An 8,996-nucleotide genomic window follows, 5' to 3' on the forward strand; every position below is an offset into this window, starting at 1 on the left:
CCCCCACTGTACCTTAAGTCAGGGTTTCTTATCGTGGCTTACCACCGTTGGGTGGCAAGTCACTGTTGTATTTAATGATAATGGGCCGCAGAAGATATGCAAAGCGTGTGATTATGCACTCGGCATTGCTCTGATAATTATCCTTGCTTACTGCGACCCTGGTGATCATCCACAGAGTCACCAAAAACAGCAAGACTGGGTTGCAACAGAAAAGAAGTTTAAGAAACTCTGCCTTAAGTGAAGGGTGGACCACAGGATTGTCCATGAAATGACAAGAATTGGAACTGACTGGAAGACATAACAAGAGAATCTTTTGAAGATGGTCTAAATGTCTATTGGAAAGCCAAGAGGGTTTTCTACTGATCACGCCGGGTAGGGCAGCAGTTTTGAAGGGAAATTTTTTTTTGTTCTTTATTTCGCATATTAGGAATTTGTTAGTTTTCACATACCCTTTGGGGTCAGAGCACAGGGTCAGCCATTGTACAGCGCCCCTGGAGCAATTACAGGTTAAGAAATCCTCAAGGGCCCAGAAGAGTAGGGTATCTTTTGGCAGTGACGGGGACTCAAACCAGCAACCTTCTGGATACCAGCGCAGACCCTTAGCCTCAGAGCCACCACTCCGCCAGGAATGCAATTAGGAGAAATGAAAAAATATAAACTAGCGAGGGTCAACCAATGGGAGACGGGGAATTTAGAAAACAAAGTCAGAGCCAAAAACAAAAATAATATTAATAATAAAAATAATAATTATTTATATTGTGCTGTTCTGTCTAATCAATGCACTTAAGTTAGCGTGGAGCCACTTCAACCACCAGTAATGTGTATTATCTACCTGGATGATGTGCCAGTAGCCATTTTGGCTCCAGTACGCTCACCACACATTAGCTATTAGATGGTGAAGAGATGAGAGATTAGAGACTGGGCAAGATTAGGGGGCAATAGTGACTAGGCAATGGAGGGCAGGACATCGGGATACCCCCCACTGTTTTCCAAGGATGCCCAGGGATTGCAGTAGTTTTGAAGGGAAAATTGAACCGGGAGAAATGAAAAAGTATAAACTAGTGAGGCTCAACCAGTGGGAGATGGGTAATTTAGGAAACAAAGCCAGAGCCACAAACCAAAATAATATTAATAATAATAATAATTCTTTACATTTTATATCGTGCTGTTCTGTCTAATCCAGTGGTTCTCAAACTGTGGGCCGGGACCCCCTAGGGGGGTGTGAAGTAACAAAAAGGGGGGAGCGAAGATGTAAAAAAAAGAAAACAAGAATCAAAAATATGAAAAAACCATCTGTTGAAACCAAAACAAATTAAATTAAACTATATTCTGATACTAGAAAAATAAATATAGAGTTAGATAAATGTCAATAAAAGTTAAGTAGGTATAATAAAACATACATCTATGATATACAGTTAGGTCCATAAATATTTGGACAGAGACAACTTTTCTCTCATTTTAGTTCTGTACATGACTACAATGAATTTTAAATGAAACAACTCCGATGCAGTTGAAGTGCAGACTTTCAGCTTTAATCCAGTGGGTTGAACAAAACGATTGCATAAAAATGTGAGGCAACTAAAGCATTTTTGAACACAATCCCTTCATTTCAGGGGCTCAAAACTAATTGGACAAATTAAATAACTGGAAATAAAATGTTCCTTTCTAATACTTGGTTGAAAACCCAATGCCAGCCTGAAGTCTTGAACTCCTGGACATCACCAGATGCTGGGTTTCCTCCTTTTTAATGCTCTGCCAGGCCTTTACTGCAGCGGCTTTACTTTCAGTTGCTGTTTGTTTGTGGGCCTTTCTGTCTGAAGTTTAGTCTTCAACAAGTGAAATGCCTGCTCATTTGGGTTAAGATCAGGTGACTGACTTGGCCATTCAAGAATGTTCCACTTCTTTGCTTTAATAAACTCCTGGGTTGCTTTGGCTGTATGTTTTGGGTCATTGTCCATCTGTATCATGAAACGCCCTCCGCCCAATCAATTTGACGTCATTTAGCTGGATTTGAGCAGACAGTACGTCTCTGAACACCTCAGAATTCATTCGGCTGCTTCTGTCCTGTGTCACATCATCAATAAACACTCGTGTCCCAGTGCCACTGGCAGCCATCACACTGCCTGCCTCCACCGTGTTTTACAGATGTGCTATGCTTTGGATAATGAGCTGTTCCACGCCTTCTCCATACTTTTTTCTTGCCATCATTCTGGTAGAGGTTGATCTCGGTTTCATCTGTCCAAAGAATGTTTTTCAAGAACTGCGCTGGCTTTTTGAGATGTTCTTTAGCAAAGTCCAATCTAGCCTTTCTATTCTTGAAGCTTATGAGTGGCTTGCACCTTGCAGTGCACCCTCTGTATTGACTTTCATGTAGTCTTCTCTTTATGGTAGACTTGGATATCGATACGCTGACCAAGCCCTGGAGAGTGTTGTTCATGTGGTGGGCTGATGTGAAGGGGTTTCTCTTCACCATGGAAATGATTCTGCGATCATCCACCACTGTTGTCTTCCGTGGACGTCCAGGTCTTTTTGCGTTGCTGAGTTCACCAGTGCTTGCTTTCTTTCTCAGGATGTACCAAACTGTAGATTTTGCCACTCGTAATATTGTAGCAATTTCTTGGATGGGTTTTTTCTGTTTTTGCACCATAAGGATGGCTTCTTTCACCTGCATGGAGAACTCCTTTGACCGCATGTTGTCTGTTCACAGCAAAATCTTCCACATGCGAGCACCACACCTCAGATCAACTCCAGGCCTTTTATCTGCTTAATTGATAAGACAGAACGACGGACTTGAACACACCTGCCCATGAAATAGCCTTTGAGTCATTTGTCCAATTACTTTTGAGCCCCTGAAATGAAGGGATTGTGTTCAAAAATGCTTTAGTTGCCTCACATTTGTATGCAATCGTTTTGTTCAACTCACTGAATTAAAGCTGAAAGTCTGCACTTCAACTGCATCTGAGTTGTTTCATTTAAAATTCATTGTGATAATGTACAGAACCAAAATGAGAAAAAAGTTGTCTTTGTCCAAATATTTATGGACCTAACTGTTTCTTTAATTAAAAAAGAACAAATTGGTATTAGTGGGCTCCTTTCAAAAAAATGTGGGGGGGAGGGGGGCGCAATTAGAACTGTTATGAAAACTCGGGTCGCAAATACTTAAAGGTTGAGAAATGCTGGGCTAATCAAAGCACTTAAGTGAGCGCAGATCCACTTCAACCAGCACTAATGTGTAGCACCCACATAGATGATGAGACAGTAGACATTTTGGTGCCAGTACGCTCACCTCACATTAGCTATTAGATGATGACAAGGTGAGAGATTAGAGACTGGGCATGATTAGGGGGTCAGAATGACTAGGCCATTGAGGGCAGACATCAGGATACACCCTGCTCTTTATGAATTCTTTTATGACCGCTCAGAGTCGGGATCTCAATTTAACATCTCATACTAAGGACTGTGCCATTTTTACAGCACATTGTCCCCATCACTGCACTGGGGCCTCACCAACACTTCCACCAGCAGCAACCCAAGCATTTTCTTAGATGGTCTCCCCTTCAAGTACTGGCTGGGCCCAAACATGCTTAGCTTCAGATGGAGTAAATGTTCTGAAGGACATACATAGCAGCAACTGGCTTAATAAAACAAGCTGCTACTTGGATCCAGGTGGATGACCTCTTCTGAGTTGCGGGTTGTATAGCTGCTGGATACCATAAAATTATAGTCAGGTAGCATAGCAAGAGAGTTGAAAACCATGAAATTCATGAGAAATGCATGCCACAAGACAGATACGACTTCTTAAGCTGGAGAAACTAACACCAAAGATCAGGAGCAACCAAGGGCTTCAAGTGGCCACCTGGCTTAAGGCAGAGAGGTGGTGGCAGACAAGAGATGTAGCAAAGTTTGGCACGGCACCCCACAGATGCCAAGGGACTGACGGTGGGGACACCAAGCTTATTTTTAAAGTTTCCAAATGTGGCTGTAAGGTGGACATCTCCTCTGGCTGAGGAGACCTTAGATGGGTAAGAAGAGGAGACGTCACTTTGTGAAGGAAGCACCATTGCCGGGATGGTTTACAAGATGGATTCTGACATGCTTTTTACATCTCATTTTCAATAGAAGATATTTTTGTTTGTTCTTATTGGATTTTAGCCCCTCCATTGAGTAATAAATGCATTCGCACTTGCACGATGCTCAGATTGTGGATGGTTCTGAGTCCAAGTGTTGCTAGCATCTGTACAGTCAACCCCGACCGTCACTTTGGAGAGATTGTGACTAATGTCTGACATGCTGTTTTGGGCAGAATGTGATGTTCTGTAGCTTCAGCAAACACATTACCCACTATAAATGTTTAGAGATTCATCTGGATGTGTCTCTCTTCTCCATAGATGATAGGGAGAGGGCTTTGAGATCCGAAAAAGGGGATTTTATTGATTTTCACTGTATACATTGTAATGAAACCATGAAGTTAATAAAGCAGGCCCCAAATGTCCTCAACTTGGACCTGCAAACAGCAAGTGACAAGTACTGTTAACAAACAGTGAAACAAGCATCTCTACCGTAAAACTAACCGTTCCTCCTTTTCTCTTATGTTTTATTTTCTAGCTAAACTGGAGAGCCCGTGAAGATGCCTAACGCCACTGTCACAGTGTCGGAGTTTGTTCTGCATTGTGCAATCGAAACGGACAAGATGACCTTTACCATCGTGGCCCTTGCCTTCATCTATCTGGTGTCACTCTTTGGAAACCTGATGGTAATTATGGTCATAATCATGAACCCTCACCTTCAGAGCCCCATGTTTTTCTACATCGGCACCTTAGCAGTGATTGACGTGGTCAACAGCAGCAACCTCATCCCTCGAATGCTGGCCGTCCTGCTTTTTAAGGCCGCCACTGTCCCATACGGGCCCTGCTTGCTCCAGCTTTCAGTGGTGTACCATCTCGGGTTGGCAGAAAGCTTTCTTTTGTCTCTTATGGCCTGTGATCGCTATGTAGCTGTTGTGTACCCCCTGAGGTACCCCTCTATTGTGACTAAAAAGACAGTTTGGTTCAGCATCTTACTAGTGAATATATTTTCTGCTGCCATCCTCACCCCCTACATGGTTTTTGCTACAGAACTTTCATTTTGCCGCAGTAATATCCTACCTTACTGTTTCTGTGATTTTGTCACAATGGTTCATGTCTCTTGCACAGAAGACCCCAGACACCTAACACTTTTATCCAGCACCACAATAATCACAGGTGTTGGAACCTTAGGAGTCATCCTCCTTTCCTATGGCAGGATTATCGTGGCTGCCCTGAAGATCTCTTCAGCAGAAGGGAAGAAGAAAGCTTTCAGCACTCTTCTCACCCACCTTCTGGTGGTCTGCCTGTTCTATTTTCCACTGATGACTTCTTATATATTACCAGGAATTGGAGTGCAGTTGTCTGCAGAAGCTTACAATGTGCTGGTCATCATAGCCATTATGGTGCCCCCCATGATGAATCCTATCATCTACAGCTTCAGGAACAAGGAGATCAAGGGGAGCATTTACAGGCTGTGGACAGGGAAGAGAGTGGATCCAGACAGCCATTAATGGATTCATCAAAGTGGAAAGAAGCACATGTCTTTGAGTTTTTCTTAGCTTTTGTACAATGATTGGGTTCGCAGATGTTGGTGATCCAACGCCTATCCTGGAGGGCCACAGTGGCTGCAGGTTTTCATTTTAACCCTTTTCTTAATTAGATACCTGTTTTTGCTGCTAATTAACTCCTTTTTACATTCCTTTTTCTTAGCCCTATTTATAAGAATTCAGCCCTCCGAATTGATTCGTTTCTTCATTAAATGTCAGCCAAACAGAAATGAGATGTGAAAGGAGCCGACAGATGACCATCTAAATTGGGGCTTTGAACTCCAACCAATTACTTAAGAAGAAGCCGATTCTTTCTCTTAATTAAACCCAGAAATTCATTCCATTGCTTGATGGTGCTCTTATTCTGCCACAGCAGACATTTCCAAAACTGTCAAATTTCTTGTTTGTTTTCCTAAGAATATTATTAAAATGTGTCGGTGACCTGAGCAGATCAACCTTACTGAGGCCTTCACCTTACTTTATTTTCTGATATTGTGTGATGGACGCATAAGCTTACAATATGCTGGTCATCATAGCCATTATGATGCCTCCCATGAGGAGTCAAGGGGAGCATTTGCAAGTTGTGGACAGGGAAGAGAACAACCCCAGACAGCCATTAATGGATTCATCAAAGTGGAAAGAAGCACATACTGTATCTTTAGGGTTTTTTTAGCTTTTGTGTAATGATTGGGTTCATAGATGTTGGGTATCCAATTCCTATACTGGAGGGCCGCGGTGGTTGCAGGTTTTCATTCTAACTCTTTTCTTAATCAATGATCAGTTTTCGTTGCTAATTAACTCCTTTTCCCTTCATTTTAATATCCCTGTTTTTAATCATTCTGTCCACTAAGTTGATTCTTTTCTTTATTAAATGGAAGCCAAAGAGAAATGAGATGTGAAACAAGCGACAGATGACCATCTAAATTGGGGCTTCGAACTCCCACCAATTACTTAATGAGAAGCCGATTCTTGCTATTAACTAAACCCATTCGTTTAGTTCCATCATGCTGTGGGGCTGTGTGGCTAGTTCAGGGACTGGGGCCCTTGTTAAAGTCGAGGGTCAGATGAATTCAACCCAATATCAACAAATTCTTCAGGATAATGTTCAAGCATCAGTCACAAAGTTGAAGTTACGCAGGGGTTGGATATTCCAACAAGACAATGACCTAAAACACAGTTCGAAATCTACAAAGGCATTCATGAAGAGGGAGTAGTACAATGTTCTGGAATGGGTTAGGATTAGGGTTAGCAAAGAGTTACTGTAGCAAAGAGTCATATGTTATTTATAATTTTGCTTTGTTTTAGTTATGAACTTCTCCAAAATGAGCTGATCCCTATAAATAGTTAATAGTCTACTGACAATATAATCTGTTGTAGTGTTACACCTCACAACCTGCATGCACCATGTTTCTTGGTTCCGCCGCCAGGTATGCAGTGGATGCTATGGGGGTAGGTTGTGGTTTCAGTTCTCCCTAAGCTTTTCCTGATTTTTATTCCATTTATTTAGTATTAATTGATTTCATAGATAGATAGAGGGGCAGCACGGTGGCACAGTGGGTAGCACTGCTGCCTCGCAGTTAAAAGACCTGGGTTCGCTTCCCGGGTCCTCTCTATGTGGAGTTTGCATGTTCTTCCCATGTCTGTGTGGGTTTCCTCCAGGTACTCCGGTTTCCTTCCACAGTCCAAAGACATGCAGGTTAGGTGCATTGGTGATTCTAAATTGTCCCTAGTGTGTGCTTGGTGTGTGGGTGTGTGTTTGCACCCTGCAGTGGGCTGGCACCCTGTCCAGGGTTTATATCCTGCCTTGTGCCCTGGGATTGGTTCCAGAAGACCCCCATGATTTGGATTGGATCTGGATAATGGATGCATAGATAGCTAGATAGATAAATAGACAGATACTTTATTAATCCCAAGGGGAAATTCCCATACCCCAGCAGCAGCATACTGATAAAAAAAATATTAAATTAAAGAATGATAACAATGCAGTTATAACAGACAATAACTTTGTATAATGTTAACGTTTATCCCAGGGTGGAATTGAAGAGTCGTATAGTGTGGGGTCTCCTCAGTCTGTCAGTGGAGCAAGACAGTGACAGCAGTCTGTCGCTGAAGCTGCTCCTCTGTCTGGAGATGATCCTGTTCAGTGGATGCAGTGGATTCTCCATGATTGACAGGAGTCTGCTCAGCGCCCGTCACTCTGCCACGGATGTCAAACTGTCCTGTTTCTTTCCTGCAATAGAGCCTGCCTTCCTCACCAGTTTGTCCAGGCGTGAGACGTCCTTCTTCTCTATGCTGCCTCCCCAGCACACCACCACGTAGAAGAGGGCACGCGCCACAACCGTCTGATAGAACATCTGCAGCATCTTATTGCAGATGTTGAAGGATACCAGCCTTTTAAGAAGTATAGTCGGCTCTGTCCTCTCTTGCACAGAGTATCAGTATTGGCAGTCCAGTCCAGTTTATCATCCAGCTGCACTCCCAGGTATTTATAGGTCTGTACCCTCTGCACAGTCACCTCTGATGATCACGCGGCCCGTGAGGGTCCTGGGCCTCCTAAAATCTATCACCAGCTCCTTGGTTTTGCTGGTGTTCAGGTGTAAGTGGTTTGAGTCGCACCATTTAACAAAGTTCTTGATTAGCTTCCTATACTCCTCCTCCTGCCCACTCCTGATGCAGCCCACAATAGCAGTGTCTTCAGTGAACTTTTGCACGTGGCTGGACTCCGAGTTGTACTGGAAGTGTTGACTGAACAGGACTGTAAAAAGTCCAGTCCCCTGTGGCGCTCCTGTGTTGCTGACCACAATGTCAGACCTGCAGTCCCTGAGATGCACATACTGAGGTCTGTCTGTAAGATAGTCCACGATCCATGCCACCAGGTATAAATCTACACCTCTCTGCTCACCTGGTCTGCTGTAATTGTGGGTGGGGATGTCTCTCCTATGCTGGTATCAGCAGAAGGTTGGGTGGAGGGTGCAGTACTCCGAGGTGAGAGTGGGTTAGGGTGGTCAAACCTGTTAAAGAAGTTGTTCATCTGGTTTGCTCTCTCCACGTCTCTCTCGATGGTGGCACCCCGCTTCAAACTGCAGCCATTGATGATCTTCATCCCATCCCACATTTCCTGCATGCTGTTTTTCTGCAACTTCTGCTCCAGCTTTCTCCTGCACTGCCCCTTTCGCCGCCCTGAGCTGGACTCGGAGTTCCTTCTGTACGCTCTTGAGCTCATGCTCATCAGCACCTTTAAAAGCCCTTTTCTTCTGGTTCAAAAGGCCCCTGATGTCACTTGTAATCCATGGCTTGTTGTTAGCATAGCAGCATACTGTTCTTACTGGAACTACAATGTCCATACAGAAGTTGATGTAATCAGTTGTGCAGTCAACAACCTCTT

The 8,996-nt window shown here is 43.5% G+C and overlaps 1 protein-coding gene across 1 annotated transcript; it reads left to right on the forward strand.

Moving 5' to 3' along the window:
- The first annotated feature begins 4,627 nt into the window (after positions 1 to 4,627).
- Positions 4,628 to 5,575, forward strand: LOC120524159 (olfactory receptor 1052-like). The gene has a single exon (XM_039746039.1). It carries the CDS (start codon positions 4,628 to 4,630, stop codon positions 5,573 to 5,575), a length of 948 nt encoding a protein of 315 aa, XP_039601973.1.
- Positions 5,576 to 8,996: the final 3,421 nt, after the last annotated feature.

This window comes from Polypterus senegalus, chromosome 2 (genome assembly GCF_016835505.1).
Source record: "Polypterus senegalus isolate Bchr_013 chromosome 2, ASM1683550v1, whole genome shotgun sequence".
Classification (NCBI taxonomy): domain Eukaryota; kingdom Metazoa; phylum Chordata; class Cladistia; order Polypteriformes; family Polypteridae; genus Polypterus; species Polypterus senegalus.

Coding starts and splice junctions, on each gene's coding strand:
- LOC120524159 (XM_039746039.1), top strand. CDS start 4,628: ATGCCTAACGCCACTGTCACAGTGTCGGAGTTTGTTCTGCATTGTGCA.